Consider the following 17,851-nt stretch of genomic DNA (forward strand, 5'->3'; position numbering starts at 1 on the left):
GCAGTCATTTTTTTTTTCCTCATTAGCCTTTAATAGTTAGATATTAGCTGATTGGGTTACATAGCTTGAAGGAAAGGAATAGGGACTGGAGTTGTGGCATATTGGGTAAAGCCACTGCTTGTAACGCTGGCATCCTGTATGGGTGCTGTTTTGAATCCTGGCTGCTCCACGTTGATCCAGCTCCCTGCTCATGTGCTTGGGAAAGCAGTGGAGAATGGCCCAGTGTTTGGGCCACGGTAACTCTGTAGGAGACCAGATAAAGCTTCTGGCTCCTGGCTTTGGCCTGGCCCAGCCCTGCCCATAGCAGCCACTGGAGAGTGAACCAGCAGGTTGAAGATCTCTGTCTTTCCCTTTCTCTGTAGCTCTTTCAAACAAACAAACAAAAAAAGAATAAAAGGAAAGGCATACATTTTGAATCAGATCTCAAGGCTTCTGACTCCACAATCTGTGCACTGTTTTTATGTATTAGAAACCTATGATGGCTAGGTTTTATAATATACATTAAGTTAGTTAATTCTCTTAACAGTCCTGTGAGATAGTTTGTGGTATATATAGCTTGAGGTAGACACAGGTTTGAATCCAGAAGAGTCTAGCCAAGGCCCATGTCCCGCCTTTATCATGCTGTCTCCCACATCCTACCACATGGGTGTAAAGTTATAATCCCAGTTTGGCCCTTTATTTGTTTTCCCTGATGCAACTTATTGCCACTTGTGCCAAAATAGTAAGAAGATTCTTTCATTGTCTCCAATGTTTAGGTCCCTGTTGTATTCTTGACTAATTAGAGAGTACCAAGTAAGACTTGGGAGAGGAGTGATATTTTGTACAAGACATGTATTCATTATACTTGAACATGTTTTTGTTTAAGATTTATTTATTTACTTGAAAGGCAGAGTTATAGAGTGAGAAGGAGAGACACAGAGAGGGATCTTCTATATTTTAGCTCCACTCCCCAAATGGCTGCAACAGTCAGGGCTGGGCGAGGGTGAAGCCTTGAACCAGGAACTTCATCCAGGTATCCGCATGGGTGCAGGGGCCCAAGTACTTGTACCATCCTTTGCTGCTTTCCTAGCCACATTAGCAGGGAGCAGGATTGGAAGTAGAGCAGCTGGGATTGGAACTGGTGCCCATATGGGATGCTGATGTTACTGGCCTAATGTGCTATGCCATGGTGCTGGCTTCATACTTGAACATCTTTTCTTTCTTTCTTTCTTTCTTTCTTTCTTTCTTTCTTTCTTATTTATTTATTTATTTATTTATTTGACTGGTAGAGTTACAGACAGTGAGAAAGAGAGAGAGAAAGGTTTTCCTCCCGTTGGTTCACTCCCCAAATGGCTGCTATGGCCGGTGCTGCACGGATCCGGAGGCACGAGCCAGATGCTTCCTCCTGGTCTCCCATGCAGGTGCAGGGGCTTAAGCACTTGGGCATCCTCCACTGCCCTCCCAGGCCACAGCAGAGAGCTGGACTGGAAGAGGAGCAACTGGCACTAGAACCAGGCGTCCACATGGGATGCCGGCACTGCAGGTGGAGGATTAACCAATTTAGCCACGGCGCTGGCCCCCATACTTGAATATCTTAAAGCTGATTTGAAAATCATGTCATAGATACTTTGAGATGAGTGATTGTAGCAGTGTTAAAAAATGGGACAGGGAAGTGAAAATGATTTCTTCACAAAGTACACTCGATAATGTGATGCTATTACTGTTAGTTGCAGAACTGCTGTATTCACTGCAGTGGTGTGAAGAACTAGACAATCTACCTGATTTTCTAACTGGGTTTTGTGAAATGCTTCAAAAAATGAGTATTACATTTGACAACTTATGTGTATTTGGTAATACTTCTGGCCTTTTACAGCTGTTATTTAACAGGTAAGAATCCCTTTCAGTTTCTGTATTTTATATGACTGTTTTACTTATGTCTGGCTTTGTCCTCTGTGTAAGCTTACTTCCTGCTCTATTTCGATCACAGAGTGGTTCTGAATATTCCCTATTAAAATTTAGGGATATTAAATCCTTGATTTATTCTTCCAGGAGAGATATTTGGACTTTGCTTGTAGTATTAAATCCATAAATACTTTTAAGGGCCAAATAACAATGAAAGAAATAGAAGCCTATAGGAGTTGTTTTAATTTGTAGTATGTGACCTATTGTCTTCCTGCTCTCTTATGTTGTTAAAAGTTATATGTTGTTAAAAGTTGTCTTAGTATTGTTCTTTAAAAAGCTATTTATTTTAAAGTCAAAGAGAGAATATCCATGCTCTGATTTACTCCCTAAGTGCCCGTAACAGCCAGACCTAGGCCAGGCCAAAGCCAGACTCCTATAACTGAGTCTGAGTTTCTCACATGGCAAGGACTCAAGTACTTGGGCCATCATCTGTTACCTCCCAGGGTGTACATTAGCAGGAAGCTAGAATTGAGAGTAGAGCTGAGATTTAAATCCAGGTACTCTGATTTGGGGTGGGGATGTTCTAAATTGAATTTTTTAAAAAAAATTTTATTTATTTATTTGAAATGCAGAGTTACAGAGGGGCAGAGACAGAGAGAATGAGAGAGATCTGCCATCTATTGGTTCACTCCCCAAATGGTTGCAATGGCCAGAGATGGGCCAATCCAAAGCCAGGAGCCAGGAGCTTCTTTTTGTGTTTCCCACGTGGGTGCAGGGGCCCAAGGAGTTGGACCATCTTCTACTGCTTTCCCAAGCCATAGCAGAGTGCTGGATCAGAAGTGGAGTAGCCAGGACTTGAACTGGTTCCCTTATGGGATGTTGACACTGCAGGAAGCAGCTTTACCTGCTAAGCCTCAGTGCTGGCTCCCTCGCATATGTTTTGAGCCTGCTTTGCAGTATCGGGACCCAAGTTTCCTCTCTAGTCCCACTCCACATTTTGACACAACTTTCCTCAGAGAAGGGTAGTACCCCTTAGTTCTTCAATTGACACAAACCTGGGTCACCTCTGGGAGCTATCCTTTTCCCAGCTGTAGCCTCTGGTCTTCAAGCCTAATCTTTGTTATCGCTCTATTGAAATTTTTTTTTTCTTTTTTGACAGGCAGAGTGGACAGAAAGGTCTTCCTTTTTGCCGTTGGTTCACCCTCCAATGGCCGCCGCGGTAGGCGCGCTGCGGCCGGCGCACTGTGCTGTTCCGATGGCAGGAGCCAGGTGCTTATCCTGGTCTCCCATGGGGTGCAGGGCCCACTGCACTCCCTGGCCACAGCAGAGAGCTGGCCTGGAAGAGGGGCAACTGGGACAGGATTGGTGCCCCGACCGGGACTAGAACCTGGTGTGCTGGCGCCGCAAGGGGGAGGATTAGCCTACTGAGCCGTGGCGCCGGCCTTTGAAATTAAACAGATTAGGGATTGCCTTAGAAGGAGTACTCAGCCAGTTGTGAAGAATATTGAAAGCCTAAACTCCCAGTTCTTTGGGTAACTAATCGCAGTTGCCTGATGCAAAGCCTTGGGGGAATTGATGCCCTCAGAACAGAAGGCAATTTATTTACTTTTACAAAGATTTGAAAAAACTTAAATATGCGTTCAGAATGTAATATAAATTTTTTCTCTTTTTTAGGTCCAGAGAAAATGGCACACTTTGGTCTCTTATTATTGCTAAGTTGATCCTTTCCCGAAGCATTTCATCTGAAGAAGTAAAACCATATTATAAGAGAAAAGAAAGGTATCCTTATTTCAAAAGTTTTTACTTTGTAATTTTTTATTATTTTTCATCTTGGCACTCCCCAATTAATGAGCAATCTCTAGTGAAGGAAATGAAAAATTAAAGGAAATGGAAAGTAAAGACTTTAAAATAACTTAAATTGCTTAAGATTAGGGGCATACCTTTTTTTAAATAAGCATTTTTTATTTTCTAATATGTACTGTGGCATTCTGCACTTGTTTTAAACAAATAACATTTCATAAACTTACTCTCTTTTCCCTAGAAGTCTTCCTGGTAAAAATCTTTTCCCCCTTTCCAATACCCTCTACCACTTTATTTGCTGTATAGAAGTAGTTGGGAAAATCACTTACTACCCTTGTCTTACACAAGGATCATCCTGTTGAAGAATGTTCTACAACTACAATAAATATGTATTTAAGATAAAGTAAAGTATACATTTAAATTCATACTTTAAGCCGGCGCCGCGGCTCAATAGGCCAATCCTCCACCTTGTGGCTCCGGCACACTGGGTTCTAGTCCCTGTCGGGGCACCGGATTCTGTCCCAGTAGACCCTCTTCCAGGCCAGCTCTCTGCTGTGGCCCGGGAAGGCAGTGGAGGATGGCTCAAGTGCTTGGGCCCTGCACCCCATGGGAGACCAGGAGAAGCACCTGGCTCCTGCCTTCGGATCAGCGTGGTGCGCCGGCCACAGCAGCCATTGGAGGGTGAACCAACGGCAAAGGAAGACCTTTCTCTCTGTCTCTCTCTCTCACTATCCACTCTGTCTGTCAAGAAAAAAAAAATAATCATACTTAGCTGATTTACCAAGAAATGTTTTGAACTTACTGATAAACCAAGAGAAATTTTTGTCTAACTGTTGTACAATATCATAACAAAGAAACTGGCATTGATTATAATCAATCTGTTGACCAGATTTACATGTGCCTATATGTGCTAAGTCCGTGTAGGTCACATGTATGACTACCACAGCCCAGGTGATAGAACAGTTTCATTATAAGGATCCCTTGTGTGTAACCTCAGCCAACTCCTTCCTGTTATGCTAATCTCTGGAAACCACTAATTTTTTCTTCATCTCTTATAAATATATTATTTGAGAATGTTATATAAATGGAATTATACACTATGTAGACTTTTGTTCAGTGTAATTTTTAAAATTTCTGATGATAAAGGTAACATGGAATTAACTAAATTACTTGAACTAATTACTAATGAGATGGATATATAGTTGACATACCAAAATCAATAATGTTCTAATTTGTTCATAATCAATTAAGACTGAAAATGAAAATTTTGTATTTATAATTGCAGCAAAATTATAAATACCAAGAAATAAATTTAGCAAAAAATTTGCAATTATATAACTTCTAATAAAGATTGCAAAATAAGATGGGAAGATACATTGTAAAAATGATTGTATCAATTTATAATTTCAATGCAGTCTCAGTCAATTTGTATTATAAACATAAAATACATTTAGAGGAAAATATGCTCAAGAAAATCCAGGAAATCTCAGAAAGAAAAACATGAAAAGTATTTCATCCTACCAAATATAAAATGTGCTATTACAATAATTAAGCAGTATAAAACTAAATAGACAGATCAGTAGATCAAAATTATCCCCAAAAACTGTCCACGTAATTTAGATTACATAATGTTTTTATTACAGAATATACATAAGTGAGGTGAGTCAGTAATAAGTATTGGTAGGATAATCGGACATATATTTGGAAAAAATTGCAAGATCCCTAAGTTATATTATCACAAAAATACAATTTAGATAAAAGCAAAGTTTAAAAAATAGGTATATAAAAATATTAGGGGAAAATAAGGGACTCTATTAAAAGGTGACTTAGAGAAGACTTTCTTAAACAAAGTACAAAACCCAAATCCATAAAGTAAAAGATAGATATTTGATTGTGTGAAAATTCTATCTGCCTAAATTTCTATCAGTGGATCAAAAGAGAAATAAAAGTGTGGAATAGTATTCACCTTTAAAAAGAAATTTTTTTTTTGACAGGCAGAGTTAGACAGTGAGAGAGAGAGAGACAGAGAGAAAGGTCTTCTTTCCGTTGGTTTACCCCCCAAACTGGCCGCTACGGCTGGTGCACTACGCTGATCTGAAGCCAGGAGCCAGGTTCTTCCTCCTGGTCTCCCATGCGGGTGTAGGGCCCAAGGACCTGGGCCATCCTCCACTGCCCTCCTGGGCCACAGCAGAGAGCTGGACTGGAAGAAGAGCAACTGGGACAGAATCCGGCGCCCCAACCGGGACTAGAACCCGGGTGCCGGCGCCACAGGCAGAGGATTAGCCTAGTGAGCCACGATGCTGGCCGGAAGATCTCTCTCTCTGTGTGTCTGTCACTGTCACTCTGCCTTTTTAAATAAGTAAATCTTGAAAAAAACAATTATGTATGGTCAAAAGTTCTACATACTCATTTCAAAAATTAGAAATATGTAGAAAAAGTAACAAAAAATTGGCTAGGATCAGCAGTTGTCAATCTCTTATCACAGTTTATTTTCTTCTATACCATTATTTCATATAGTGGAATTATTAATCTTTTGAGTAATCTGAATAAAAAGAATTTTATGGAATAGCTACATATTTAGAATAAATATACTTCTTATTTTTCTTTAAACAGTTTTTTCCCACTAACAGAAGGTAATTTGCATACCATTCAAAGTCTGTGTCCGTTTTTGTCAAAAGAAGATAAAAAAGAATTCAGCGCTCAATGTATCCCTGCTCTTTTGGGCTGGACTAAAGAAGATCTTTGCAGTATTGATGGTTAGTTCACCGACAATCAAAATCTTGTAGATTTAATCATTGTTTTGGGTGAAGGTATTATAGAACCAAACATAGCTGAAATAAATTGAATTACAGCTGATTGATTCTTAGTTTATGCTTTTCTTGTGTGATAAATTGACAATCGTTAATATATTTCTCTCTGGAAGGGTGGCTGTTCCAAGTTGTAGTACAGACATGTTACAGAATTAAGGGAGGATTGATATGCATGAATACCCTCTGATCATTTATTTTCCATTTATGAGGGTCTTCCGAATGTTCATGAAAAAATTTTATTAAGAGAAGCTTTATTGGGGTGGACCATTGGGCATAGCAGTTAGGATGCTGCTTAGGATGTCTGCATTCCATATCTGAGTGCCTGGGTTCAAATCCTACCTCGGTTCTCAGTATCAGTGTACACTGTGAGAAGCAGCAGATGATAGAGCTCAAGTGCTTGGATCTCTACCACTCAGGTAGGAGACCTAAACTGAGCTCGGGGCTTTTGGCTTCTATCTGTTCCAGCTCAGAGGGTTGTGGGCATTTGGTAAGTGAGCCCATGGGTGGAAAAGATCTGTACATCCCTGTCTCTCTGCCTTTCAAATAATAAAAAAAGATATTTTTATACAAAAAATATTGGATATCTGTACAGTTTTTTATTAGAACGTATTTTCCATGAACTTTTTGAAGACCCCTTATGTAACTATTTCAGCTATGCTTCATTGCTCTCTGCTCAACCATTGATAAAGGCAAAAGAAGGAATAACTTTCATTGTATTTGAAACTTTTTTGAGCACTCATATTAGTTCATTTGTTTACTAATCTAAATAACATGAACACTTGCCAAATGAGAGTTCTTATTGTAGAGAGGACAGATGTAATAAAGTTATATCAAGCGATATCTGATGGAGCAGAATGATGTTCCTTGTGTAGAAATGACAGAAAGGAAGGAGTTTTTACTCTGCTTTGAGGGTGTCCGAAACGACCTCACAGAGAAATAGAAAGACATATTTCACCTGAGTGTTAAAGAATAAATAATTTTCCATGTGGACGTAGTTGAGAAAGGGCAATCCAGATACACAAAAACACACAAGGGTTCAGATAATTCAGTTTGGCTGGCATTTAAGATAGACCATTAGAGACAGAGGGTATTAAATGCACCAGAAGATGGCTTATGTGAAATATTAGGGAATCTAAGGAGACCAGAGTTACTGGATACTTTAGTATATTCTAGTATCAGTCTGTTTTTAAACTTTTCAGTCTATAGCTGTGCTGTTTTGATTGTTTTTATTTGGGAGGTAAGTATGCTCAGTATGTTCTTTACTTAAGAAACCAAAAAAGAAAAGACAGCATAGACTTGTTTAAAACACAGTATCATTCACTCACTACCCCCCTTCAATTCCCTTATTCTTTGTGGCATACTGGGTTTGGAAATGGACTGTGCTCAGTGGAACTTACAAAGTCATTTGTTGACTCCTTGATCTAAGCCTTTTTTAAAGTTCTTAACCTGGATACTTCTTAAAAAGGTTTTTTACAGAGCAGAAGAAGCTCTTTTTTATGGTAACAGCTTACTTTAAATATTTTTAAAATTTTTGATTTTGAATTTTATTTTAGGAGGTTTTGGACATCTTGCCATTTTCAATTCTTGTCTGCAGACCAGAAGCATAGATGATGGAGAGTTATTACATGGAATATTAAAAATCATAATATCCTGGAAGAAAGAGCATGAAGATATTTTTCTTTTTAGTTGGTGAGTGATACTTTATACCTGCTCTCCTCAATTACAATGTGGATCCAGATTATGAATCCTGTAGTTACAGTTTTGTGTACTGTAATGAGATGGATGTTTAAGTCCGTCATTTATGAGTAAATAAGATTGTAAACAGGGACAAAGTGTTGTGGTGTGGTGATTTAAGCCGCTGCTTGTAACATCCACATCCCATCAGAGTGCTGGTACAAGTTATCTCATGCTTGTCATGCAGTTTCATGCTAATGTACCTGGGATGCAGCAAATAATGGCCCAAGTACGTGGGTTCCTGCTGCCCATGTGGGTGATCGAGGAGTTGCTGACTCCTGACTTCAGCTTGGCCTGGCCTTGGTTTTGGACATTTGGAGAGGGAACTAGTAGATGGAAAATCTCTGTCTTTCCTCTGTCTCTTTCATGCTGCCTTTCAAAATTAATTAAAATTTGTAAATGGGATATTTTCTAATTGAATGTCAATATAATTCCTTAATGCATTTTTATTTCTTGTTATTTTGTTTTTGTCTTTATCACAGTAATCTATCAGATGCAAGTCCAGAGGTACTGGGTGTAAATATAGAAATAATTCGATTCCTTTCCCTATTTCTGAAATACTGCTCATCTCCTTTGGCAGAGAGCGAATGGGACTTCATTATGTGTTCCATGTTGGCTTGGTTGGAGGTAAAGTCACTTGCTATGTTTTCATCTCTGTTGGTTTTTCGTGGGTACCTATTTATTAATTGTATTCAATTTAACAATTGTAATTAGTTCCTTTGTAAGCATTTAGAGCAGTATAGATATTTTCCCCACCAGCTACTATTTGACTTAGGTTCTTTATTTTTTTAAAGATTTATTTGAAAGTGTTACAGAGAGAGAGAGAGAGAGAGAGAGAGGTCTTCCTTCCCCTGGTTCACTCCCCAAATAGCCACAACAGCCAAAGCTGAATCGATCCAAAGTCAGGAGCCAGGAGCTTCTTCCACATCTCCCACGTGCATTCAAGGGCCCAAGGACTTGGGCTATCTTCTGCTGCTTTCCCAGGCCATAGCAGAGAGCTGGATCTGAAGAGGAGCAGCCGGGACTTGAACCAGCGCCTATGTGGGATGTTGGCGCTTCAGGCTGGGGCTTTAACCCGCTATGCCACAGCACCAGCCCCAGGTTCTTTTAATGATAAAGTACAACTTGTAGGTAGCTGATAAAATTAGAAATGTTTTTAATGTATCTGACTTGGTAAATTATAGATGATAATTTTCTTTCATAGTTTAGAAATAAAAAAGGAATTTTGGAATAAATTGTTAACTAATGATTCTAATTCCTAGTATTTAATTTTTATTCAGTTTTCTATCAATTATCTTGGTATGTAAAATGTATACATCCTTCAATGGCTTTTTTATTTTAAAATCATAGAAATGAAAGAGGGTTTTCTCTTTATTGCCTTTATCTATAGTATTCTGGTTAATGTCTGCATACCTATTTCATTTTTGTTATTTCTTTAGACAACAAATGAGAATCAGGCATTGTACTCTCTGCCACTTGTCCAACTATTTGCCTGCGTCAGCTGTGATTTGGCCTGCGATCTCAGTGCTTTTTTTGATTCCACAACTCTGGATACCACTGGCAATCTTCCTGTAAATCTAATCAGTGAATGGAAAGAATTTTTTTCCCGAGGCATCCACAGTTTGTTTTTACCTCTTTTGGTGACTGTTACAGGCAAGTGAAAAGGGGCATGGTCATGAGATTCATTGAAAATGCCTTATTAAAAGATTTAAAACAAAAACTTTGGTTCTTTAAATCAAATAATACTAAATAGTAAAAAAAGAGCCAGGAGAAAAAGTGTGGCATCACAGAAGCATCATGTATGCTTCTCTTTTACAGATGAGAATTGAAAAATGGCAAGGTATCCAAGGCCATCATAAATTAAAATAATGAGGCTGGTGTTGTGGCATAGCGGGTAAAGCTGCTGCCTGCGATGCTGGCATCCCATGTGGGCACCAGCTCAAGTCCCTGCTGCTCCACTTCTGACCCAGCTCCCTGCTAATGGCCTGGGGAAAGCAGCGGAAGATGCTGCCACCTACGAGGGAGACCTGGATGAAGCTTCTGGCTCCTGGCTTTGGCCTGGCCCAGCTCTTGCCATCAAGGCCATCTGGGGAGTGAATCAGCAGGTGGAGTTCTCTCCCTGTAATTGTGACTTTCAAATAAATAAATCTTTTAAAAATAATAAATCAGATGACATGAGTATATTATATAGTGGAACCTCTGTATTAAACAGTCATTTGCTGCCTTTTTAGAGGATGAGATGAAAGTCATGGGGATATATATAGTTGAGATGAACTGAAATATATATTCACTTAATATTTCTAGTTAGAACTCTCAAGTAACTTTATGTATAGCTTTCATTTCATTTTTGTAGAGGAGATATGATTGTGAATCAGTGAAACTATGTTATTGCTAACTTTATTTTGAGATCTGAGTGTGTCTTTCCTTTTTGTCACCAGAAGAAAACAAAGATATGTCTGAAACATCATTTCAGAATGCAATGTTGAAGCCCATGTGTGAAACATTAACATATATCTCAAAGGATCAACTGTTGAGTCACAAACTTCCTGCAAGATTGGGTACTAGCCAAAAAACAAACTTACCAGAATATCTCCAGACTGTGTTGAATACTTTGGTCCCATTACTCCTCTTCAGAGCTAGGCCTGTGCAAATTGCTGTTTATCATATGTTGTACAAGTAAGCATTCTTCCTATTGAATCAGTGTTTCAGTGGTCTCAAAAAATAGACTACATATTTAGTTTTTAATCTTTAATTAAAAATGTGTCAGAGTAAAAATATAAAGAGACCTGACTGTATTTAATAATAGAAACCCAAGTTATTTGGTCTTTTAGGTCATTGTTCTCTGTATACAATTTGTATTTAGATAATCCTGGCCATAAATATTTATTGCACAAAACATTCATTGAAAAATATGTTCATTAGGAAAAAAGTACTGGTCTTTCTGCTCTTAAACATTTAACAATGGCCAATTTAATGTGAAGTATTATTCTGATTTTCAGATTGATGCCTGAATTGCCACAGTATGATCAAGATAATCTAAAATCATATGGAGATGAAGAAGAAGAACCAGCCTTGTAAAGTTTTTCCTTTTTTAAAAAATAATTTGGTTTATTAAATTCTCGTAATCCACTTCACTTGATATCTTGAAGACTGAAGCAGTGCAGAAATTCTGAACAGATAGACCCTTTTTCAATTATCTGAAAAATGTAAATGTAATACAGAGTCTATCTTATAATAGAAGATGTTGCATATGACAAGTATTAAGGGAAAGGATAAGTAGCATGTTGGAGACCAGACAGGGCATGGGAGGCTGGGGCAGTTAATGTACATAGACCTTCTATTGTGAAAGAGACATTTAAACTGGACTTTTAATGTAATATTTTAGTAGGCAAAAAAGATAATATAAATTAAGGAAACACCATGTGCAAAATGCACTGAGGCTCATATGTTCAGGATATACTCAAAGAATGGGAAATATTTGTCATTTAATATTTTAAAATTTTTAATATCTTCCTTCACTGTAGTATAAATGAATTTCTTGCTGTTGACCATGTCCATAGTACCCAGGACAGTTCGTTTTTGACTGCAGACTCTTGAGTAGTACTCATTTGTTGAATGAAAGAATAAATGAACCAGTGTGTACAGAGTAGGCAGAGTATAGTTAAAGATAAAACTGGAAGGTCTGGAGTTAGGGAGCAGGGTAATAAATGGCCTTACAGTGACATTTTCTACGACATGGAGCATTAATTGGTAGAAGATGGGTTCTATTCACTGATTCTGGCAATGGTGTGAAGTGTGAATTACGGATAGAAGCAAGCATAGGTGAGAGGCAATTCCAGGAGATAAGTGGCAATGCATGGAGAGAGTGTGGAAAGTGAAGGGATTTCAGAGCTGGTTTTACTAAGATCTAGTGACCACTTGTATGGGGTATAAAATAGAGAAGACATGGTGTTTGAGATAGAGATGTTGAAGGCAGAAGTTGAAGAAAGCCTTTTTATGGGCTGGGGAAGGAAGCCACAAGGGAAGAAAGACCAAAAAGGTAAAAGGAGAGAAGCAAACTAAAGTATCATATAATACAACTCTGAAAGGAGTAAACACTTTTTGAGAATCTCAAGTGTTTACCTTAGTTCAATAAAGAAGAAAATAAACTTATACTGTCATGAATTAATATGGATTTTTAATTTATTAGAAAGGGGTAGTTGTATGATTTTTTTTAAAAAGCAAGTAATTATTCATTCTGATTTGTAGTTTTGATTATGATACTTCTTTATATGCAATATTGCGAAGTAGACAATATGCAGTAAAATAGAAACAGGACCAAGTGTCTTTACTCATCTTTGTCTTTATAGAATGATAAAGTGTCAGTATCAAAGCTCTGTGGGCTCTCCTGACTAGCTTTTGGACTAGGCATTTGGCTTCTCTGGATGTGTGATTTTCTTTTCACCTGTAAAACAGAGTTGAAATAGATGTTTTCTACAAGTGTCTTTCCTTGAAGTGCTAACATCCAGGTTCTATATTTTTATAACATATCTTTCAGATTCTGCAGTTGTCATTATGTGAAACAAATTGGATCTGTAAAGGGTATCTTCTCAATACATTTTTGGAAAATTGAGGAAAAGGTTGCTGAAATGCTTAAAATTCATACATGTTGTCAGTTTGTTGAAAATGTGATGTTTCATCCTTCCTTCTCAGGTCACCACCAGCAGTGCTGATGTCTCTTCTTAGCAAAGAAGAGGACTTACTAGAAAATGTTTTGGGGTGTATTCCTGTGGGACAGATAGTTACTATTAAACCATTGAGTGAAGACTTTTGTTATGTCCTGGGATACCTCCTCACTTGGAAATTAATACTTACTTTCTTTAAAGCCGCTTCATCTCAGGTAAATAAATATGTGAAAACTTTTGGAAGTTTTATTGTAATGTGTTTCTCTGTTAATTTTCTAGTCTCTTCCTTCCCCACCTTTTGAATTAAAGGGGAAATGTCTTATAGATCAATGTAGTGCTATTACTTCATCTCGGACATTCTGTTAATAAGCTTATTCCTGTTACTACTTCCTCACTCCTTTGAACACATTTTTTAAAAATATGTGTTTTTTTAAAGACTTATTTATCCAGAAGAGTTACAGAGAGAGAAAAGCAGAGGCAGAGAGAGAGATCTTTCATCTGTTAGTTCAACCCCAAATCGCTGCAACGGCCAGGGCTGGGGCTATCTGACGCTAGGAGACAGGAGCTTTATTGCAATCTCCCATGTGGGTGCAGGAGTCCAAGCCCAGGCACATTAGCCGGGAGCTGGATTGGAAGTGGAGCAGCTGGGACTTGAACCAGGGCCAATATGAGATGCCGGAACCACAGGTCGCAGCTTTACCTGCTGTGCCACAACACTGGCCCCTCTCAACACATTTTTTTTTTTTTTCTTTTTAAAGATTTCTTTATTTGTTTAAAGGGCAGAGTTACAGAGAGGCAGAGGCAGAGAGAAAGGGAGAAGTCTTCCATCTGCTGGTTGACTCCCCAAATGGCCGCAGGGCCGGAGCTGGGCTGATCTGGAGGCAGGAATCAGGAGCCTCTTCCAGGTCTCCTGTGTGGGTGCAGGGGCCCAAGGACTTGGGCCATCTTCTACTGCTTTCCCATGCCATAGCAGAGAGCTGGATCAGAAGCGGAGAATCAAGGACTCAAGATGGTGCCCATATGGGATGCAGAAACTGCAGGCGGAGGCTTTACCCACCCACTACACCACAGTGCTGGCCCCTCCAAACATATTTTTTACAAAAGTAATTAATCTGTGAAGTGTAACTTTTTTGTGTCTAACTGAATATAGTCACCAAGTCCTTTTGTTGCAGAAACTTTTAACATTCTCATAATAATTAAAAATAATTGTGTCTTGTGAATTTTGGAGGGCAGGAGCAAATCCTGACTCTTGTGAAGATTTCATTTGATAGATCAGTGTAGAATTACCTTACTTGAAAATCAGTGTTCAGAGAAAGATTTATGAAACATTACTGTGTAATTCCAAGTGCTTTGTCTAACTGATGAAAATAGCCTGCCGGCGCCGTGGCTCAATAGGCTAATCCTCCATCTTGCGGCACCGGCACTCTGGGTTCTAGTCCCGGTCGAGGCGCCGAATTCTGTCCCGGTTGCCCCCCTTCCAGGCCAGCTCTCTGCTGTGGCCAGGGAGTGCAGTGGAGGATGGCCCAAGTGCTTGGGCCCTGCACCCCATGGGAGACCAGGAGAAGCACTTGGCTCCTGCCTTCGGATTAGTGTGGTGCTCCGGCCGCAGTGCATTGGCCGCAGCGGCCATTGGAGGGTGAACCAATGGCAAAGGAAGACCTTTCTCTCTGTCTCTCTCACTGTGTCCACTCTGCCTGTCAAAAAAAAAAAAAAAAAAAAAAAAAGCCAGTCATAACGGTTTTACCCAAATTATTCTAGCAGCCACTAGGTGTCTCTCTTGCCTTGTGTTTAGAAAGAAAGATCTCATTGCCCAGAGACTGGAGATACTCCAGCTTTTCTTTCTTTTAGGGAGATCCCCACTTGAAAATCTCAACCCAGTTTTGGTTTAATTAGACTGATAAAATGTGTGCCTTATTTAACCGGTCAATACAAAAAAAGACAGAGTTTCAGTTCATATTTAAAGTGTGATTAAAAATTTAAGACATTCATTTCCAATGTGATTTTTCAGAATCCTTAAGTAATTATGTTGTTGTTCATACCCATACAGTGGTGCAATTATATCAACCTATATAGTTTTAAATTTTATATGTAAGGGTAAAATCAAATCACAGGTAACATTGATTTAGTTGTTAAGCAGATTAATTTTATTTCTCTTCAGATCTGTCACTTTAAGTATGTTTGTGATGTAAAGCTGGTTTTATTGGTTGATTATGTATTTCAAGAGCTCCTTGTTGAACTTTTACATTTGTTTCTCAGAATATTGCTGATCACTAAAAAGTCATAGCAGTAGATTTAGGATTTTTGTATAAGTATTTTTGTCATTCAGAAATTAGGAAGATAGGCAGTCATCATCTTTTTCATTAGAGCCAGGATGGGGGCAGGGATGTAAAGATTTAAACATGGGGCCGGCGCCGTGGCTCACTTCGTTAGTCCTCTGCCTGCGGTGCTGGCATCCCATATGGGCGCCGGGTTCTAGTCCTGGTTGCTTCTCTTCCAGTCCAGCTCTCTGCTGTGCCCAGGAGGGCAGTGGAGAATGGCCCAGATGTTTTTGGCACCTGCATGGGAGACCAGGAGGAGGCACCTGGCTCCTGGTTTCAGATCAGTGTAGCGCCGGCTGTGGCAGCCATTTGGGTAGTGAACCAACAGAGGGAAGACCTTTCTCTCTGTCTCACTCTCTCACTGTCTATGACTACCTGTCAAAAAAAAAAAAAAAAAAAAGATTTAAACACAGCAGCATTTACTATTGAGCCTAAATTTTGAACTGAGCTGTGAACAGAAAAGCTGGAATAACCCAGTAAATAATGTTAGTTAGGTAAGTCCTGAAATAAATCTAGATTATTTTTAAAAAACTTCAATCAGTCCTAAATTATGAACTATTTTTAACTCTGTTTTAAAAAAAAACTCTTAGCAAATCAGATTGAAGCAGGAACAAAACTGTGTATGTGTGTTTGTGAGAGTGAGCAAGTGCTTTATTGAGATATATTTTACATATCTTAATATCTATTTAATGGATATAATTTGATATTTTTAATATACTAAGGTATTTCAAAAAATTTCACAGGAAATGGAATTAAAAGGTAACTATTGGCCGGCGCCATGGCTCACTTGGCTAATCCTCCGCCTGTGGCGCTGGCACTCTGGGTTCTAGTCCCAGTTGGGGCGCTGGATTCTGTCCTGGTTGCTCCTCTACCAGTCCAGCTCTCTGCTGTGGCCCGGGAGTGCAGTGGAGGATGGCTCAAGTGCTTGGGCCCTGCACCCACATGGGAGACCAGGAAGAAGCACCTGGCTCCTGGCTTCGGATCGGCACAACGTGCCTGCTGCAGTGCGCCAGCCATGGCGGCCATTTTGAGAGTGAACCAGTGGAAAAAGGAAGACTGTTCTCTCTGTCAGTCTCTCTCTCACTGTCTAACTCTGCCTGTCAAAAAAAAAAAAAAGTAACTATTTCAGTGCAAAAAAAATTTTTTTTAAATCCTTGCACATTTTTTCATAATGTGCATTTTCCATGAACTTTTTGAAAATCCCGTGTATTCATTGAGCTATAGGTCTAGTGCCACTATCTTATTTTAGAACAATTTCAGCATCCCCTAAACAAACCCACACCTGGAAGCAATCACTTCCCATTTCCTTTCTTATCCCATTAGTTCTGACAACCACTAATCTGAGTTCTGTCTCTGTGGATTTGCTTTTTCTGTACATTTCATGTATGTGCTGTCTTATGTCTGCTTTATTTAGCCTAGCATAATTTTTTTAAAGATTTATTTATTAGAAAGTCAGAGTTACACAGAGAGAGGTGAGACAGAGAGAGAGAGAGGTCATCATCCACTGGTTCATTCCCCAATTGACCACAATGGCCAGAGCTGTGCCCATCTGAAGGTAGGAGCCAGGAGCTTCTTCTGGGTCTCCCACGTGGGTGCAGGGGCCCAAGGACTTGGGCCATCTTCTGCTTCCCCAGGCCATAGCAGAGAGCTGGACTAAAAGTGGAGCAACCGCGTCCCGAACCGGCACCCATATGGGATGCCGGCGCTTCAGACCAGGGCGTTAATCCACTGCATCACAGCACCGGCCCCCAAACATAATGTTTTCAAGATTAATCAGTGTTGTAGTATGTATCAGTACTATGTTTGTCTTTATAGCTGAAGAGTATTCCATTGTTTGGGAATACCACATTTTGTTTATCTGTTTATCTTTTGATGGACATTTGAGTTGTCTTCACTTTTGGCTATTATGAGTAAAGTTGCTGTGAAGATTCAAGTCCACGTTTTTGTGTAGACATGTATTTCAATTTCTCTTTTATACATATGTGTGAGATTTCTAGGTCCCATTTGTGTGTTTTTTAAATCCTCTTGATAATGTCTAATTAATTACTTAAAGAATTTTCTTTTCCTCCAATTTTTTATTTTGAAAAAAATTCAAACTTAGATGTTAAGATTCTTTTTTTTTTTTTTAAGATTTATTTTATTTATTTGAAAGAGTTGCAGAGAAAGGTAGGGCTAGAGAGAGAGAGAGGTCTTCCGTTCCGCTGGTTCACTCCCCAAATTACTGCAATGGCCAGAGCTGAGCTGATCCGAAGCCAGTAGCTTCTTCCAGGTCTGTCACGTGCATGCAGGGGCCCAAGGACTTGGGCCATCTTCTACTGCTTTCCCAGGCCATAGCAGAGAGCTGGATCAGAAGAGGAGCAGCCAGGAATCGAACCGGCGCCCATATGGGATGCTGGCGTTGCAGGATGAGGCTTGAACCCCCTGCGCCACAGCACTGGCCTCGAGAAGTTAAGATTCAATGAAAAGTCATATACATGTGTCCTACATCATAAATTTTTAAAGCTACTATAATTACTCGTGCTTTCTATTTTTTTCTGCAGATGTATTTGAAAGTAAGTTACGTACATCACGATGCTTTATCAAAATTAAGAATATGTCTGCCAAAAACTAGGACATAGTCCTACATAAGCATAACATAGGAATT

The 17,851-nt window shown here is 39.3% G+C and overlaps 1 protein-coding gene across 2 annotated transcripts in view; it reads left to right on the forward strand.

The window, feature by feature from the left end:
- Positions 1–17,851, forward strand: part of LTN1 (listerin E3 ubiquitin protein ligase 1) — a 68,937-nt gene that overhangs the window by 36,823 nt on the left and 14,263 nt on the right. Inside the window, exons 17-25 of one of the 2 annotated variants that reach the window (XM_062206323.1) lie at positions 1,707–1,866; positions 3,556–3,660; positions 6,295–6,437; positions 8,045–8,180; positions 8,708–8,852; positions 9,665–9,878; positions 10,664–10,901; positions 11,225–11,299; positions 12,918–13,104. In XM_062206323.1, the coding sequence (XP_062062307.1) occupies positions 1,707–1,866; positions 3,556–3,660; positions 6,295–6,437; positions 8,045–8,180; positions 8,708–8,852; positions 9,665–9,878; positions 10,664–10,901; positions 11,225–11,299; positions 12,918–13,104 (1,403 nt within the window). The remainder of the gene's footprint in view (positions 1–1,706; positions 1,867–3,555; positions 3,661–6,294; positions 6,438–8,044; positions 8,181–8,707; positions 8,853–9,664; positions 9,879–10,663; positions 10,902–11,224; positions 11,300–12,917; positions 13,105–17,851) is intronic. The other variant, XM_062206331.1, reaches the window with a different exon arrangement.

This window comes from Lepus europaeus, chromosome 2, assembly GCF_033115175.1.
Source record: "Lepus europaeus isolate LE1 chromosome 2, mLepTim1.pri, whole genome shotgun sequence".
NCBI classification, from domain to species: domain Eukaryota; kingdom Metazoa; phylum Chordata; class Mammalia; order Lagomorpha; family Leporidae; genus Lepus; species Lepus europaeus.